This window comes from Ovis canadensis, chromosome 15, assembly GCF_042477335.2.
Source record: "Ovis canadensis isolate MfBH-ARS-UI-01 breed Bighorn chromosome 15, ARS-UI_OviCan_v2, whole genome shotgun sequence".
NCBI classification, from domain to species: domain Eukaryota; kingdom Metazoa; phylum Chordata; class Mammalia; order Artiodactyla; family Bovidae; genus Ovis; species Ovis canadensis.
Genome location: NC_091259.1, coordinates 56,057,108 through 56,075,231, shown reverse-complemented (window position 1 = coordinate 56,075,231; position 18,124 = coordinate 56,057,108). Strand labels below are relative to the sequence as shown.

The 18,124-nt window shown below is 39.7% G+C and overlaps 2 protein-coding genes across 2 annotated transcripts; both read left to right on the top strand.

The window, feature by feature from the left end:
- Window positions 1-4,299: 4,299 nt before the first annotated feature.
- Window positions 4,300-5,268, top strand: LOC138420435 (olfactory receptor 52D1-like). Its single transcript, XM_069553652.1, has one exon. The coding sequence runs from the start codon at window positions 4,312-4,314 to the stop codon at window positions 5,266-5,268; it is 957 nt and encodes a 318-aa protein (XP_069409753.1). The 5' UTR covers window positions 4,300-4,311.
- A 7,237-nt stretch (window positions 5,269-12,505) lies between these two features.
- On the top strand, window positions 12,506-13,462 carry OR52D1 (olfactory receptor family 52 subfamily D member 1). Its single transcript, XM_069554734.1, has one exon. The coding sequence runs from the start codon at window positions 12,506-12,508 to the stop codon at window positions 13,460-13,462; it is 957 nt and encodes a 318-aa protein (XP_069410835.1).
- The last annotated feature ends 4,662 nt before the right edge of the window (window positions 13,463-18,124 follow it).

The window sequence follows — 18,124 nt, the reverse complement described above, 5'->3', positions numbered from 1 at the left end:
TATGGTCCTCTACATAGAAAACCCTAAGACTCCACCAGAAAATTACTAGAGCTAATCAATGAATATAGTAAAGTTGCAGGATATAAAATCAATACACAGAAATCCCTTACATTCCTATACACTAACAATGAGAAAACAGAAAGAGAAATTAAGAAAACAATTCCATTCACCATTGCAATGAAAAGAATAAAATATTTTGGAATATATCTACCTAAAGAAACAAAGACCTATATATAGAAAACTATAAAACACTGGTGAGAGAAATCAAAGAGGACACAAATAAATGGAGAAATATACCGTGTTCATGGATCAGAAGAATCAGTATAGTGAACATGAGTATACTACCCAAAGCAATCTACAGATTCAATGCAATCCCTATCAAGCTACCAACAGTATTTTTCAGAGAACTAGAACAAATAATTTCACAATTTGTATGGAAATACAAAAAACCTCGAATAGCCAAAGCAATCTGGAAAAAGAATGGAACTGGATGAATCAACCTGCCTGACTTCAGGCTCTACTACAAAGCCACAGTCATCAAGACAGTATGGTACTGGCACAAAGACAGAAATATAGATCAATGGAACAAAATAGAAAACCCAGAGATAAATCCATGCACCTATGGACACCTTATCTTTGACAAAGGAGGCAAGAATATACAATAGAGAAAAGACAATCTCTTTAACAAGTGGCTCCAGGAAAACTGGTCAACCACTTGTAAAAGAAGGAAACTACAACACTTTCTAACACCATACACAAAAATAAACTCAAAATGGATTAAAGATCTAAATGTAAGACCAGAAACTATAAAACTCCTAGAGAAGGTCATAGGCAAAACACTCTCCAACATAAACCAGAGCAGGATCCTCTATGACCCACCTCCCAGGATATTGGAAATAAAAGCAAAAATAAACAAATGGCACCTAATTAAAATTAAAAGCTTCTGCACAACAAAGGAAACTATAAGCAAGGTGAAAAGACAGCCTTCAGAATGGGAGAAAATAATAGCAAACGAAGCAACTGACAAAGGATTAATCTCAAAAATAAACAACAACTCTTGCAACTCAATTCTAGAAAAATAAACGACTCAATGAAAAAAGTGGGCCAAATAACTAAACAGACATTTCTCCGAAGAAGACATACAGATGGCTAACAAAAACATGAAAAGATGCTCAACATCACTCATTATCAGAGAAATGCAAATCAAGACCACAATGAGGTATCATTTCACACCAGTCAGAATGGCTGCTATCCAAAAGTCTACAAGCAATAAATGCTGGAGAGGGTGTGGAGAAAAGGTAACCCTCTTACACTGTAGTGGTTTTTGCCATCCATCAACATGAATCAGCCATGGTACTTATCAGGTATATGATCTATAAAACTTCTCTCCCATTCTGTGGTTTGTCTTTTTCATTTTCTTGACACTGATCTAGAAATACTAAAAGTATATTTTTTATAAAGTCCAATTTATCTATTTTTTCCCCTTTGGTCCCTTGTGATTTTGGTGTGTCATAAAACCACCATCTAACACAGGCACACAATGACTTACACTTAAGGTTTTTTTTAAATTGTTGTAGATTTGTCTTATATTTAGATGTTTGATTCATTTTGAGTTAAGTTTGAGAGAGGAGCCCAATTTCAGTCTTTTGCATATGGGTATCCAATTATCCCTACTTCTTCCAAATCCCTAGAGTAACCCCCTTGGGTTTTCATACCTGAGAGTCAAAGAGAGGTAATAAATAACTGCACTTACCAAGCCTGTTGACATGAGGAGGCTGGAACCCCCAAGCTAAGATGAAGACACTCACTGAGGACAAGACTTAAAACTGAGAAGAGATCAGACTTCAGATGCCATGCTCAGATCCTATCATCATCTAAATCACACTTGCACACATGCATGAAATCACAACTTTCACATCTAAAAAAAAAAAATTGCATTCAGGAACATAGTACCTGCACAAACCTCCACACAGCCTCCCACAGAACCTCACACTCATATATGATACGCATTACAGAGTTCAACCTCAGTGCGCTTCACTTGTGAATGCATGCCAATCACACAGGTATGTTTTTGAATTGAAAATACTGTGTTCTGAGAAAGAACTCCAAGTTCAATGATTGAAGTTTATATCTTAGAAGGAGACCTCAAACACATAGCTATCGTAGTGACCCAGAAACAAGGCTGAATGGGAAAAGTTGGAGACAATTCCCCCATTCCACCCAGAGTGGTGCTCTGGCACAATGTCTTTTTTCTATGACTTTCCCTGGAAAGCAATCTTGATTATACCTAATCTCTCTGGTCCTCCTATCTATAGATGGTCACAGAGTAGCAGCTGCCTTAAAATAACCATTTGAAATCTTCCTCTGTGGGCAAGACTAGACTGGGTAAAGAGAGGAAGAGAAGAGACTCTAGCTCCCTTGTGTGGCACCCAAGCTTCTTTCCTTTAGTGGCTGGGGCCATCTGTGAAAATCTCAAAGCAGATAAGAGGGGCTTTTCACATTCATGTGACTCTTTGGAGTCCAGATAATGAATAATTGTATCATAGCAATGCAGATAATGACACTGGAGTGCCTTGAAAGAAAAAGATAGGAAGTAAAGTATCAGCCATATAAATGGACAGTTAAGTGAGGGAAAAACACCATACCTTGAATCAGGAGACCTAAGACTTAATTTCAGTTCTAAAGTAAGATATGTTATGATCTGAATTACATCAGTTCATTTCTCTGAACTTGGATTTCATTTTGCTAAGATAGAGATACAGTTACTATATTTTGTAACACTCCTATATGTGGCTATGGGACCAAGAGCTTGTAACAAAAGGGGGAACACACTGTTTTTGGTGTACAAACTTAATAAGACTATATGCATTATCCTTCAATTAAAAATAAATAAATTTTTTAAAAGACTATATGCTTTACTCTTTATCACCCATAAAAAAAATAAGCCAAGTGTTTCCATTTCTAATATATAAATACAAAAATTGAACCTCAAAAAGGTTGTGGTATTTTTTAATGCTAACTAGTGAATAGGCATAAAAGCTAAGACAAGGATTCCAGAATTGTTGCTTTTATAAATTGAGACTTCCCAGAGAAGGGAAGGGATTTTCTCAAGGTTAAGTAACACTCTTGTGACAAACTCAGAACTAAAGCTCTGGATTCCAGGCCTTTTACAAAGGATGCTTTTAGGTGTACAGTGTTACTAAGGGAAGATGTGTATAATACTACCACTCTATAGTAGTCATGTATTCACTCATCCAGGACGTCTACCGTTGGTGAATGCTAGGACACTCTACTCCCTCCCTCAATCTGCTTCTATCAGCACTTGGCATTCTGATCTGGCTGTTACATGCAACCATGAACTGGTGGGACTATAAGACTTCAGGCTGACTTTGCGTAGTTTGAAGTGCTGTCTCCCTAGATAGCATGTCGACTACACCTCTTGCTTTCTTCCACTGAACTCCCATAGGTAGTCAAAATAATGTAGATATTCAGTTATGGAGTATTTGCGTATATTCAGGCTGCCTAGTCTCTTTATAGGCACTTCAAGTGAGACATAAAAATAAGAAATTTGGTGTGTATTTGAGCAGTTACCTTGCAAACACAGAGTAAGTAAGCAAAATATTGTATCATTAAGGCAATAAGTGAATATTATGTTGCTAAGAAGTTACTAGGATTAAGTCTTTTGGTGAATATTAATCAGACTTTCTAAGTACAAACACAGTCATGTTGTCTGGAGGTTGCAATTGTGTAAAGATGCAGTCTCAGCTCAATAGGATTTTGGAAAGTGATGGATGAACAGAAATAGACAACTAAGGACTAAGTTAGAGAGGAAAAGCTTTTGAAAGGCAAAGACACTTGCCCAGAGTTTAAAAATTAGAGACAAAGAAAAGGAAAAAGTCTCCTTGGGCAAAGGAAATATTGATACTGTAAACTTTAAAAAAGAGAGAGAGGGCCAATAAATATTCCTAGCTGTATTGGGACAAAAAAACAACTGAATGATGTGCAGAATGTGGTTAAGAGATAAGTCTAGAGGGGTTAGACAGAGCAAATGCTTAAATTCTTATCATGGTTCTTGGGATATAGAACTCAAAGCATGATTGATGAGTATAGGAATTAGCAGATGAAAATCTGATTTATGTTATAGAAACTTTTAAGATTCTTAAGCAAGTTATAACAATAAATATTTTTCTTAGCTTAAACAAGATAACTTCACAGAAAAATCATCATTTTATGTGAATGAAACAGATCTCTCATGCTGCAGGACAGGTGTACCCTCACCCCTTGGACAGAGCCCTTTATTTGCCAAGCAGAATGCCAGCATCCAACATTAGCGATGACCGTCTCCCAGCCACTCTCTTCCTGACGGGGATCCCAGGGCTGGAGTGGGCTCACGTCTGGATTGCCATCCCCTTTTGTGCCATGTATCTGGTAGCACTGGCTGGGAATGCCACCCTCATCCTGGTCATAGTGACAGACAGTGCCCTTCATGCGCCCATGTACCTCTTCCTTTGCCTCCTCTCGCTCACTGACCTGGCTCTCAGCTCCACCACTGTGCCGAAAACGTTGGCTATTTTGTGGTTCCAAGCAGGTGAGATTTCCTTTGCTGGATGCCTGGCCCAGATGTTTTGTGTCCATTCAATTTATGCTCTAGAGTCCTCGGTTCTTCTTGCCATGGCCTTTGATCGATATGTGGCTATCTGCAACCCACTGAGATACACAACCATCCTCAACCACACTATCATAGGCAGAATCGGCCTTGTGGGTATATTCAGGAGTATAGCTACTGTCTCTCCCTTCATCTTCCTGTTGAGGCGACTGCCCTACTGTCAGCACCACGTCATGGCACACACATACTGCGAGCACATGGGCATTGCTCGACTGGCCTGTGCCAGCATCACTGTCAACATAGTCTATGGGCTAACCGTGGCCCTTCTGGCTGTGGGTCTGGATTCCATCCTCATTGCCATTTCCTATGGCTTTATTCTCCATGCTGTCTTTCGTCTTCCATCTCAAGATGCCAGGCACAAGGCTCTGAGTACCTGTGGCTCCCACCTAGGGGTCATCCTGGTCTTCTACATCCCTGCCTTCTTCTCCTTCCTCACCCACCATTTTGGCCAACACCGAGTCCCCAAGCACGTGCACATCTTTCTGGCTAATCTCTATGTGCTGGTGCCTCCTGTGCTCAACCCAATCATCTATGGAGCTAGGACCAAGGAGATTCGGAGTCGACTTCCAAGACTGCCTCACTTGTGGAAGGTCTCAGTATGAGTTCTTGCAGGAGTTGGAAATGAGAATGAAAGGTAAATGGGAAGGATAATTACCCAGCTACATTTACATAGATAAAGCCTATGATGTGAGAGAAATGGTGATATGGGAGGAAGCACTTTATGAAGAATGATCAGATAAATGGGACATGTTAAGGATTACACTGAATATGCTCCTTGAGCAATTCTGAATTGCTCAGAACAAGGTAATAAGGTAGTTTCTGCATCATCTCAGAAGGGAGTGTAGCTTTCCAAAATGCTAGTCAGTTCTGTTCTGGAGTGGACACTGCGTCTCACGGTGGGTTTTTCTATTGGAATGTTAAGTGATGAAAAAAGAAAACCAAAGTTGAAACATCTGGAGGGAACTTGAATCTGAACTCCAAAACTTTGGACAGTGGTTAAGAGCACAACATCTGAAATCAGAGGGCCTGAGTTTGAATGCTTTCTCCTTTATTGTTGGTTTTCTACTTTGAGCATGTTACTAAACATTTCTATGTCTATTTTTGTGAACTTTAAAATTGGGACAATGATTAATTATATCTAACTCTTGAATTATGGTGAGGATTAAGTAAATTACTGAATGTATGTACAACACATAGAACAGTGCCTGAAAATGCTCAATAAATAAATAAATGATTAAAAGCTTCTGTAATAAGCTTCTGCACAGCAAACGAAACAAAAAGATAGCCTACAAAATGATAAGATATCTGCATATCATATATCCAATAAGGGGTTAATATTGAAAATATGTAAATAACTCATACAACTCAACAGCAGAAAAACAAACATATTAAAAATGGACAGAGGTTCTGAATGGGCATTTTTCCAAAGAAGACTCAGATGGCCAACAGGCATATAAAAAGAGTTCAGTGTCATTTAATTACTAGGGAAATAAAAGTTAGAAATACAATGAGATATCATTCACAGTTGTTAGGATGATTAATGTAAAAAATGACACGACACTATTACATATAAAATAGATAACTAATAAGGACCTGCTATGTACCACCGGGAACTCTGTTTAATACTCTGCAATGCTCTTTATGGGAAAAGAATCTTAAAAAGAGTGGATATATGTATTGTGTATGCATATGTATAACAGATTCACTTCACTGTATACATAAAACTAACACAATATTGTATATCAATTGTAGCTAAATAATTTTTTTTTAAAAAAAGACACTGAGTCTGTTTTCCCGAGACTCATAGAAAATCAAAAGAGATCAAATAAAATGATGATAATATTTATCCTTAAATTTTTTTTTAACCTTTAGAGAAAGCTTCAGGATGAATAAGCTAAAAACTAAAACAGACAAGATAAACACGATGAGGATACAGGCAAAGGGGGAACCCTGGGACATTGTTTCTAGGGATGTATATTGGTGCAGTCACTATGGAAAACAGTGTGGAAATTCTTCACAGACTTAAGAATAGGAAGACCGTATGATCCAGCTTTTCAAATTTGGATATTTATCAAAGTATACAAAAACACTAATTTAAAAAGATATGTGTATGCTAGTCACTCAGTTGTATCTGACTCTTTGTGATCCCATAGACTATACCCCACCAGGCTCCTCTGTCCACAGAATTCTTCAAGCAAGAATACTGGAGTGGTTTGCCATTCCCTTCTCCAGGGAATCTTCCTGACCCAGGGATCAAACCTGGGTCTCTCGCATTACAAGCAAATTCTTTCCTGTCTGAGTGACCAAAAGATACATAGACCACTCAGTGCACTGCAGTATTATTTACAACAGCTGAGATGGAAACTAAGTTCCAATAAATGGATGAATGGATAAGGAAGATGCAGTGTGTATATAGACTGGAATACTACTAAGTCATAAAAAAAATAACATGATATCTTTCCATTTGTGACAACATGGATGGACCTTGAGGGTATCATGCTAAGTGAAATAAGCCAAAAGGAGAAAGATAAATACCATATGATTTCACTCACATGTGAAATTCATAAATAAATAAACAACCAGAGAAGCAAACCACTACAAACTAAAACAAATGCATATAGAGAGAGAAAAGAATAGTGATTACCAAAGAGGAAAGTGACTGAAAGAGGTAGGCTGACAGATGGAAACTAAATTTTGATGTTGAGCAAGCTGTAGTATAAACAGAAGTTGAAATATAATGTTGTACACGTGAAACATATAGGTTAAAAATCAATGATATCTTTTTTTTAGTTAATAACATTTTAAACAATTTTGGGCCTCCCTGGTAGCTCAGATGGTAAAGAATCCACCTCCAATGAAGGAAACCTGGGTTCAATCCCTTGGTTAGGAAGATTCCCTGGAGAAAGGAAAGGCTACCCACTCCAGTATTCTGGTCTGGAGAATTCCATGGACTGTATAATCCATGGGGTAGCAAAGAGTCAGACATGACTGAGTAACTTGGCTAAACATTTGAGCCTAATGTTGTTAAAGGAAACAGAAATTCCAACACACATAAAAATTATTATTACATGAATAAAAGGTAATTATCGTGAAAGATTCAAGTGAAAATATATGTGGGAAAATGGAGCAGAGTCAAGGAAACAAAGCAATATATTAAATTCCTGACAGTTGAGAAAAGCTTGTTTATTTACTTTGAAATAAATAATGGTGAGTTAACAATTTTTAGGGCATAAAGAGTCCATAGGGTCCACTTTAAATGGTCATATGGGAGTTTTAAATGTTAATATTCACAATATACTGAAAATTATGTCTATTTCTACCTTTTAAACTTTGAATGATAATTTTTAGTTGTCAAAGTTCTGAAGGGGGCATATAGTGTTTTGAATATTCTTTTAGAGACTCCAGTGAAGACCACAGTTTAAAGTTATTCAAGAGAGGTTTATTAGAAGGAAAGTGAGTACAGTATTCTGAAGTTATAGAGGAGAGAATAACTAGTCTTGGAAGGGGTTGATGGAAGCGATGCTAGTGCAGGACATGATAGATGGTTGATGTCAAGGGATCTTAGGTGATCTACCTGCAGCACTGATGTCACTCCCTATCAGCACTGGCTTCATGGACATATGACCTGGGCAATTACATAACATCCATGCTCAGAATGGCCTCTGGCTTTCCTTACCACTCTGCTATCCTCATCATGAAATTCATGATAATTTTACCTTTGAACTTGTGTTTGTAAGTGAAATCTGATTGCACAATGATGTGTGCACAGGTCCACTACCATTACCTGCTGTCCCTTTCTCATGATTATCTCACCATGCCTCATAAGCACAGAATTCTGGTGTACCCACAAGAGGAGTTCAAGGAGAGGCACAGGAATAAAGCAAAGAGAAGAGAATGAGAGGATGGGGGAGGGGGAAGCAAGAAATTAGAAGGGAGGATAAAATATAATCCATCATACACTAGATGCTCAATTTCCACTTTCTTTGAAAAGTCATGAAGGAAAATTTCCCTTTCTTCCCTCAGTTACTTTATCTACCTTCCCTTTCTTTCTGTCTCTCAAAATGTGCACCAAATCCCTAGAGGAGTCCTCTTTGATTTCACACCTGAGCATCATGGGAATAATCAATAAATAACCTTATTTACATATCCCTGGACCAGAGGAGGTGGGAACACAGAGATGAGCTGAGGACATACACTGAGCCCAGACACTTGGCCTCAGATAAAAGATCATACATCTCAGCCCAGACTGCACATTCAGAGCCCTTTGCTTCCTTACTGCTCCCACTTACACCTGCACAGAAATAGCTTTTACACTCTTAAGCAATATTTTGTATTCACATACTCACCTCCTGCACAACCTGGCATTCGATCCAAACAGCCTCACACTCACATACTACATGGCTACACACGCTCATAGAATTCAAACTCAATGTCTGTGTTCGGTGGAAGGACACAGAGCATAATTATTGAGGTCTTATGAGAGAAAGGAACCTCAAAGAACCAGATCCTGGGACAATCTGGGAAGGATGCTCGCACTATGGCCTAGAGTAAAGCTCCAGTCCAATATCCTTATCCCATTGTTTCAGACCCAGATGGACACAGAGTAGTGGCTGTCTTACAGTAACCACTTGATATCTTCCTTAGGGGGCCATGAATAAACTGGGAAGAAAGGAGTCAGGAAGGTGGTAGTGATTCCAGCCCTCTGCCTTCCACCATCCAAGCTTCTCTCCCCTGGCATCTCAGTCCTGTGTACGGAGCCCAAGAGCAGTTGGTGTCTTCGGTGGAAGCCTCTACAGAAATAGGGTGGGCTTCCTAATTCTCTTTACCACTTTGGAATTCAGATAAGTAACAAAATAATTGCAGCATTTTGAATTATTGACATAATGCCTTTATCAAAAGACATAGGAATTCAGATATTGTTCATATTAATGGTCATTTGGGTGAAGTAAAAGCTTGCAACACTGAATCAGAACACATAAAATCTAATTTTAGTTTTGTAATTAACATGCTTTGCAATCTGGACTATATATATTCACCTCTCTGGACTTGGTCTCTGCCGGGGTCCAGCCCCGGTGGATCCAGGGAATTTGAAGGGTGGACGGCGTTGGCGTGGAAAGACTTTGTTTATTTATTAATATAAGATTAGATTAAGAAACTGTAGCGTAGTAGGAAGATTAAGTGGAGGAAGAGGGCTGAATAGCTTGGTTTACGTGGAAGACCAATAAAATTCCAGACAAGGAATTTGCACCATCTACGTTGGGCCACCGGCGCCCGCTTGAATATCTAAGGGTGCCTCCCCTTAAGCTCCCTTTCGTGCGGGTCTTAACAGCCAGGGCAAGTAAGTAGACCTGGCGAGCCTCCGCGCCCCAGGTGGAGATTCAGCCTGAAGTTAAAGTAAAGAGCAGAGAGAGGGAAAGGGAGAGAAGAAGAAAGAGAGAAAAAGACACGGGGGGGGGGGGGGGGGGGGGGGGAGCCAGAGTCCGAAGAAACCAGGCCGAGAGACTAGTTCGATAAACTGGTCCGAGAAACTAGTCTGAGAAACTGGTCTGAGAAACTGGCCCCCTCCTTTATTGTTCAGAAGGCCTTTTATACTTTTGATAAAACATGGAGATCAATGGGTAACACAAAATTATGCAGCGTTCGCAGTTCAGAGTCTTTCTATACATCATTTTGTATATAAAAGGTCTCAGGTGATTTACATTATCTTCTGGCCAAGAGGCTTGTTAACACCTTTTGGCTCTCTTCCTTAATGAATGTTAATTTTGTTTCCCCTGAAGTGTTTTTCTTTAATCTACATCTCCTTAAAGCATTAAAGTTACATCTCTATAGAACAAAGGTGCAGTGGGATATAACAAAGAAGGTACTTAACTCAAAGATCTAGTGTTGCTAATACAAGGTCTACTACTTGTTTTCCTGTATACCAACTATATCTACAAATAAAGGATGTGAAAATTTGGCAGCAAGTATTGACTCAACAAATGAAACCTTTAATCAGTCCTATTCTAAAGATTTTGACTCCTCGGAAGCCCCTACATTCCTAGGATGTCCTGCAGGCAGGCTAGAAAGCCATCAGAGGGTTTTTTGGATTGAAACCCTCTTTCAAATGCAGAAGACTAAAGCCCTGAATTGACTTTTTCCAGAAAATGTCAGAAGAGTAGAAAAGCAGAGCACAAAAGCCGGCAGATTTTTGTTGGGGTACATGCTTAGGAATTTCCAGAGGGGTCCCTGAAGTCTGAGCACGCCTTGCGTATGTCAGCTTCCTTCCTCATGACCTTGTCACGGGCGGGATTCCTCACACTGGCTCCCGGCAGGTCTCCCCAGTGATTAGGGGTTCAAATGTTAAGTACAGTCTATTATCTTGTAGTATACTAAAAGTGTTTGTTAAAGAAACAAACGAAGGAAGGAAGAGGAGATTATTTGGGATGTCCAAATTTTTAATCACATAAATACTATCTTAAGCTCTACCGCAAAATCTTGTGAAGCTGGTAGATCAAGTGATGCCATTTCCAACTTAGAGACAAAAAACTGAAGGCAAAAAGTATTGTAGCAATTTTTCCAATGCAGCAACATGAGCGATAGAAAAGAGAGAATGACTGCAGAGTCATCACTCTTTCCAAATGAAGATTGGCTGGGAAAGGGAGAGATTTGTTCCCACTCACATATAAACTTTGTTACAGAAGCAGGGTTAAAATTCAAGCTTCTCCAAATTCTATACAGATTTAAGGACACAATACAGTTAACACTTAAATAACAGGGTTTGAACTGTGCAGATTCACTTATGAGTGGATTTTTCAATAATAAATACTACAGTAATACTTACTGATTGGTGGTTGGTTGAATCCATGAATGCCAAACAGTGGATATGATGAGCCACTTTACAAGAAACCTCTTACATGGAGGGCAGGTAATAGATTATATAAGAATCTTCAGCTGCCCAGATGATTGGCATCTATAACACCCTCATTGTTCAAGGGTCAACAGTATGCTATCAAGGAAGAGTGGCTGTAAATACTCGCTAGCCTTCAACAGCCAGAAACAGACTCTCTTTCCAGGATATCTTCACTGTTAACAACCTTGGGGCCACAGATTTTATCCCTTAGTCAGCCTCTGTGAGTACTTGGTATTCTGATCTGGCCAGGATATCCAGACATTACACTGGTGGGCATGCTGGACTTTGCCTGGCTTTGCCATAGTAGGGAGTGCTGTCTTACCAACTAGCATGTTGATGTATATTTTTCTTTCTTCTCTTATGCTTCTTGAATATCAACTTGCTGTACATATTCAATCATGAGATATATGTCAAAATTGAGGCTTAATGAACAGTGACCAAAATGACTAGATACACTATCACAGCCAGCGTGGAAGATGCCACAGCGAAGACATACTCTCACTCAATGGGATTTTGTAAGCAGAAGAATGGAAAAGAGAATGAGACATCTATGGACATGAAAAATAAAAGGGTGTCAGGAAGACAGGGAAACCTTCACTGAAATTTAAAAAACCATGGAAAAAAGGAAAATAAAGAAGTCTCTGAGGGCATGGGAAAAGGAAGTGTAGGAGATGACCCCTGAAGAATCAGGTTGGACAGATGCTTAAATACTTAGCTTGCTGCTTGGGATATAGAACTCAAAATATGATTGATGAGTACAGGAATCAGCAGAAGGGAAAGCAGATAATATGTGGAGGAGTATTTTAAGATTCTTAAGCAAGAGAATAACAAATATTTCTCTCAGCCTAAGAAAGACTACTCCATAGAAAGGTCATCATTTTATGTGAATGAAACAGATCTCTCATGCTGCAGGACAGGTGTACCATCACGCCTTTTATTTGCCAAGCAGAATGCCAGCATCCAACATCAGCGATGACCGTCTCCCAGCCACTCTCTTCCTGACGGGGATCCCAGGGCTGGAGTGGGCTCACGTCTGGATTGCCATCCCCTTTTGTGCCATGTATCTGGTAGCACTGGCTGGGAATGCCACCCTCATCCTGGTCATAGTGACAGACAGTGCCCTTCATGCGCCCATGTACCTCTTCCTTTGCCTCCTCTCACTCACTGACCTGGCTCTCAGCTCCACAACTGTGCCCAAAATGCTGGCCATTTTGTGGTTCCAAGCAGGGGAGATTTCCTTTGATGGGTGTCTGGCCCAGATGTTTTGTGTCCATTCAATTTATGCTCTAGAGTCCTCGGTTCTTCTTGCCATGGCCTTTGATCGATATGTGGCTATCTGCAACCCACTGAGATACACAACCATCCTCAACCACACTGTCATAGGCAGAATCGGCCTTGCTGGGATACTTCGTAGCGTGGCCATTGTCTCCCCCTTCATCCTCCTGTTGAGGCGACTGCCCTACTGTCAGCACCACGTCATGGCACACACATACTGTGAGCACATGGGCATTGCTCGACTGGCCTGTGCCAGCATCACTGTCAACATAGTCTATGGGCTAACCATGGCCCTTCTGGCCATGGGTCTGGATTCCATCCTCATCTCTGTCTCCTATGGCTTCATCCTCCATGCTGTCTTTCATCTTCCATCCCGTGATGCCCAGTACAAGGCTCTGAGTACCTGTGGTTCCCACCTCGGGGTTATCCTGGTCTTCTACATCCCTGCCTTCTTCTCCTTCCTCACCCACCGTTTTGGCCAACACCGAGTCCCCAGGCACGTGCACATCTTTCTGGCTAATCTCTATGTGCTGGTGCCTCCTGTGCTCAACCCAATCATCTATGGGGCTAGGACCAAGGAGATTCGGAGTCGACTTCCAAGGCTGCTTCATGTGGGGAAATTTTCAACATGAATTCTGAGCAGAAATCAGAAATGGGGGCAAGGGGAGTATGTATGATGGCTATCTGAATGCATTTTCCTGGATGGAGACCTCTGATATAAGTGGAATATGTTTCCATGGGAGGAAGCGCTGGAAGGCTAAAGGTGGGATGAACTGAAGTTATTGATAATCACATTGAAGATACCTTACTTCTGAGGCTCCTTGAGCAATTATGAATAACCCAGAAAAGTAATAATATTTTTACTTTTAGGAGAAGTTTTTAAAAAGCAAAAATCATGTGTTGTATAAACCTCATTAGCTATGATACTGCTACTGCACAAAACTCCCAATATTTTTACCTTTGCCTTAAATGCATCTGTGATTTATTAGAAAGCAAAGCAGTTCCTGTTCTTAAAAAGTGTTTAGGTGCCACGGTGGAACTATCTTCTATGAGTCCAAGTAGAAAAGGACAAGAACATTTAGTTTATCTAATCCAAATCCAAGAAATTTGGGCAGTGATTAAAAACACATGGTCTAAAGTCAGGGTATCTGACTTATATACAATGGAATAATACTCAGACATAAAAAAGTGTGAAATAATGCCATTTGCAGCAACATGGATGGATGTGGAGATTTTCATATTAAGTGAAGTCAGTTACACAGAGAAAGACAGATATTATATAATATCACTTGTATGCAGAATCTTAAAAAATTATACAAATGAACTTATCTACAAACAGAAAGAGACTCACAGACTTAGAGAATAAATTTATGGCTACCAGAGGGGACAGGTTGGAGGTGACAATAGACAAGAGTTTGAGATTGACATATATACACTGCTCTATTTATTTAAATAGATAATCAACAGGGACCTGCTGTATAACACAGGGAACTCTGCTCAATATTGTGTAGTAACCTAAATGGGAAAAGAATTTGAAAAAGAATGGAAAGAATAAAAATTAAATTCTTTTAACATTAACAATAATGCATGTGCCAATCACTTTGCCACACACCTGAAATATTGTAAATCAACTGTCCTTCGATTTAAAAAATGTATGTGCATACACACACACACACACACACACACAAAATAAATTACATTAGAATACCTGGGTTTACATCCTCCTTCTCCACTTACTAGTTTTGTGACCTTTGAGCATGCTGCTAAATCTCTGTGCCTCAGTTTGGGCAACAATTAAATGGAGAATAACGTTAACATCTAACTGATAGCTCAGTTGGAAATGAATCCGCCTGCAGTGCAGGAGACCCCGGTTTGATTCCTGGGTCAGGAAGATCTCCTGGAGAAGGGATAGGCTACCCACTTCAGTGTTCTTGGGTTTCCCTTGTGGCTCAGCTGGTAAAGAATCTGCCTGCAATGCGGGAGACCTGGGTTCAATCCCTGGGTTGGGAAGATCCTCTGGAGAATGGAAAGGCTACCCACTCCAGTATTCTGGCCTGGAGAATGCCATGGACGGTATAGTCCATGGGATCACAAAGAGTTGGACACGACTGAGTGACTTTCACTTTACTTCACTTCAATGTTGCAGTGAGGAATAGAGAAATCAATGAATGTCGAAAAGTTAAGACAGTGTCTAACATGTAAAATGCTCACTAAATAAATATGAGAAAGCTATGCAATCTCTCTAATATTGCTAGCTACATTGAAACATATTTAGGATTTTTTATATCACTTCTCAGGTTTATTGTGATAATTACACTATATAACTATGATAAAATGCTTAGACAGTGCTTGGGATATGAGTAGTGATCATTAAATTGTATTTTCTGCAAAATCAGCAGCTCAGTAAAATGGGAACTGGATGCTTTTGACTTTAGCGGAATCCAAGAAATTGAGTGAATTGTATAAGGTATATCCGCTCCAGTGGCAGTGATCTGTAGATTGATTCCTGTCTACTTCTCTTATCCAATGTTGCATAACCCCTATAGACTTTTGTTCTTAAATATAAACAGACAAGCTGAAGATATCTGCCTAGATAGTATTCTCCACATAGAGCAGATAGAAGTGAACAGCAGGGAGATACACACATCTTAATTCTTTAATCACTACACTTTTATTCTTGGATTATATTCTCTCACTTTTATATCTACATAATTTTAAATAAGTTCAACATATATCTTTTACTTTTTCCTCAGCTCCCTTGTGTAGCTGACCCACTCCAGCCTTCTGCATCATTCCTTTGATATATCTGTCCTTCTTTGGTCAATCCTGGTCTTTTTTCTAATGATCCTTCTGAAGAAGTTACTCCACAGACCACAACTCTGATCCACTGATTTACCAGCCATAAGATTCCACACTCTGTGTAGAACCTTAAGTCTTTCCATCGCCCTGATTAAAGTGATACAAATGAAATTATTTACAAAATAAAAATAGACTCACAGACTTTGAAGACAAACTTACGGCTACTAAAGGAGAAATGTGGCAAGGAGGGATAAATTAGTTTAGGATTGATATATACACTCTACTATATATATAAATAGATAATCAACTAGGATCTCCTATATAGCACAAGGAACTCTACTCAATACTCTGTAATAACCTATTTGGGAAAAGAATCTGAAAGTAATGGGTATATGTATATGTATAACTGAATCACTTGCTGTGCACCTGAAACTAACGTAACATTGCAAATCAGCTATACTCCAATATAAAATAAAAATTAAGTTAATATTAATTTTAAAATAATAAAATAAATTCAAGCCTTTCCAATCTGACCAGATCTTTTTTCCCTTAACGGTCACTGTGAATCCCACACTCTCATCATCTGACTATGCGGTGCACAGAATAAGGATGCTGGAACCAGGAAAATCAGCTTAGAATTTCAACCACAGGTGTGTGGGAAGTCACTTAACCCCTTGGAGTCTGTTTCTCTAGCTTTAAAATGAAAATAACTTTCATATCTTTCAGGAATTTCAAAGGAATAGTTATACTCTCTCAAAAGTGAATGGCTTCTCATTCTGAGAGAGTGGTTGCTAATTTTATTTTTATCCCCCAGCTCCCTGGGGTTTTGAGTACTCCCTCAAGTACTCTACATTGAAAGAAATCCAAGGAGTAACGTCTGAAATTCTCAATATTTTACTCCCAGTGAAAACTAACACTAACATTTAAGTCCTTAACTGTATTATATTAAGCAATACAGTCAATAATTTTAGTTTCGTTTCCTAGAAAAACTGAAAAGCCAGTTTATCTTAATTTGTGATTTTCAATTCTATTTACATGAGGTCTGTGTGTTGGCTGTGTGTCTGACTGAAATTGTGTATGATTTTGTGATACACATCTACAACTGGTAGACATCCAACCAATAGTTGGTACTGAGTACAGATCCCTTATCTCTGTGCCTTTGATTCTCATGTCTGACTGGAAATTTGTGCATAGGGCTATCAAGCTTATTTTCTACAGTATTATGAGGGGACAGTGTGATATCCTCCATGTGCTCTACTCTGACTTCAGGATTCAACTATACATCTCATGAACTATATTTTTCCTTGTGTTATTCTGGAGATTGATATATGTTCATGCAAACACTGTGGGAATTGATCCACCCATTCTGCCCAGCACCCTCCCTTCTTCCCTAAACCTTTAATCTCACTCCAACACTGATATTACAGAAAGGAGGAATTGTTTTAGCAAAGACCCTCCATCCAACCCTCTTTTCCAACTGTGGCTTTTTCAGCAGCATCTCACCTCCCCATGCTTTGCCTACAGAAATAATACGAGATGCAAGGACCATGCACTTGTTACTAGCTGGGTGCAGGGACCTAGCTATGGCCTTTACTCTGGGCTGATGTCTTGTGGATGTAGCACAGGACTGTTCTCCATAGTTTCCTATCTCTGACCAAAGTTCAGCTTTCACATAGGATAAGTAACAGAGGATTCTGCAGCCCTGGCTGCAAACTCTACTCCTCAAAGTTCTAGGAATTTGGGAGGTGGGGGGGCGGGGGGGAGTCTGTTGTTCTAATAGTATTCTAGTGATAGAATGCAATAGCTCCTAGAGGGAGAAATTAATTTATAGAAAATAGTAGCTGCCAGCAGCCTGGAGGTATCAAGGTCTAGCTCCCAGGAGAACTGCCAACATTATTATTAAGGTCTGTTATTCCATTGAGGTGGATAGCAAGGAGAAGCCCTAACTGAAAGGCAAGTTAAACAACTTTTCTGAAATATCAGGAGATGACATCAAGACAGAGAAACACTGTCAAAGAATAGGTGGCTTTCAGAGTCTGTGAAGAAACTCGTGGCTTCCCAGGAGAGCAAACGTCAGGATTCCTTCAGAGTTACCGTGGAATTGGAATTGTGGTGATGATAGCAATGTTGGTGGGAAACTGCATTGCCCATTGAACAGGAGTAGATAATAAAAAGGACTCAGGGTTTCCCCCTACTCTGAGGTGACGGTTATGAGAATAGGTGAAGCCCAGACCCAAGGCCATGTAACATGATCCATCCCTCCCCCACACAACATTGTCTTTGCCCACCTGCTCTGAAATCAACACAACACACAAGATCCACGCAATCCTTTTTAATGTAGACTAGGCTTGAGAGGTGAGGGGAGGCTGTATAACTGTGCACGTGATCTGAGCAGGAGAAATTCCCAAAATAAGCTACTCCCCCGCCCTCTCTTTCCCTTTCCTTTCCCCTCTCCTCTCCATGGGATGGTGCATTGGAGCATCAGCTGGAGGCAC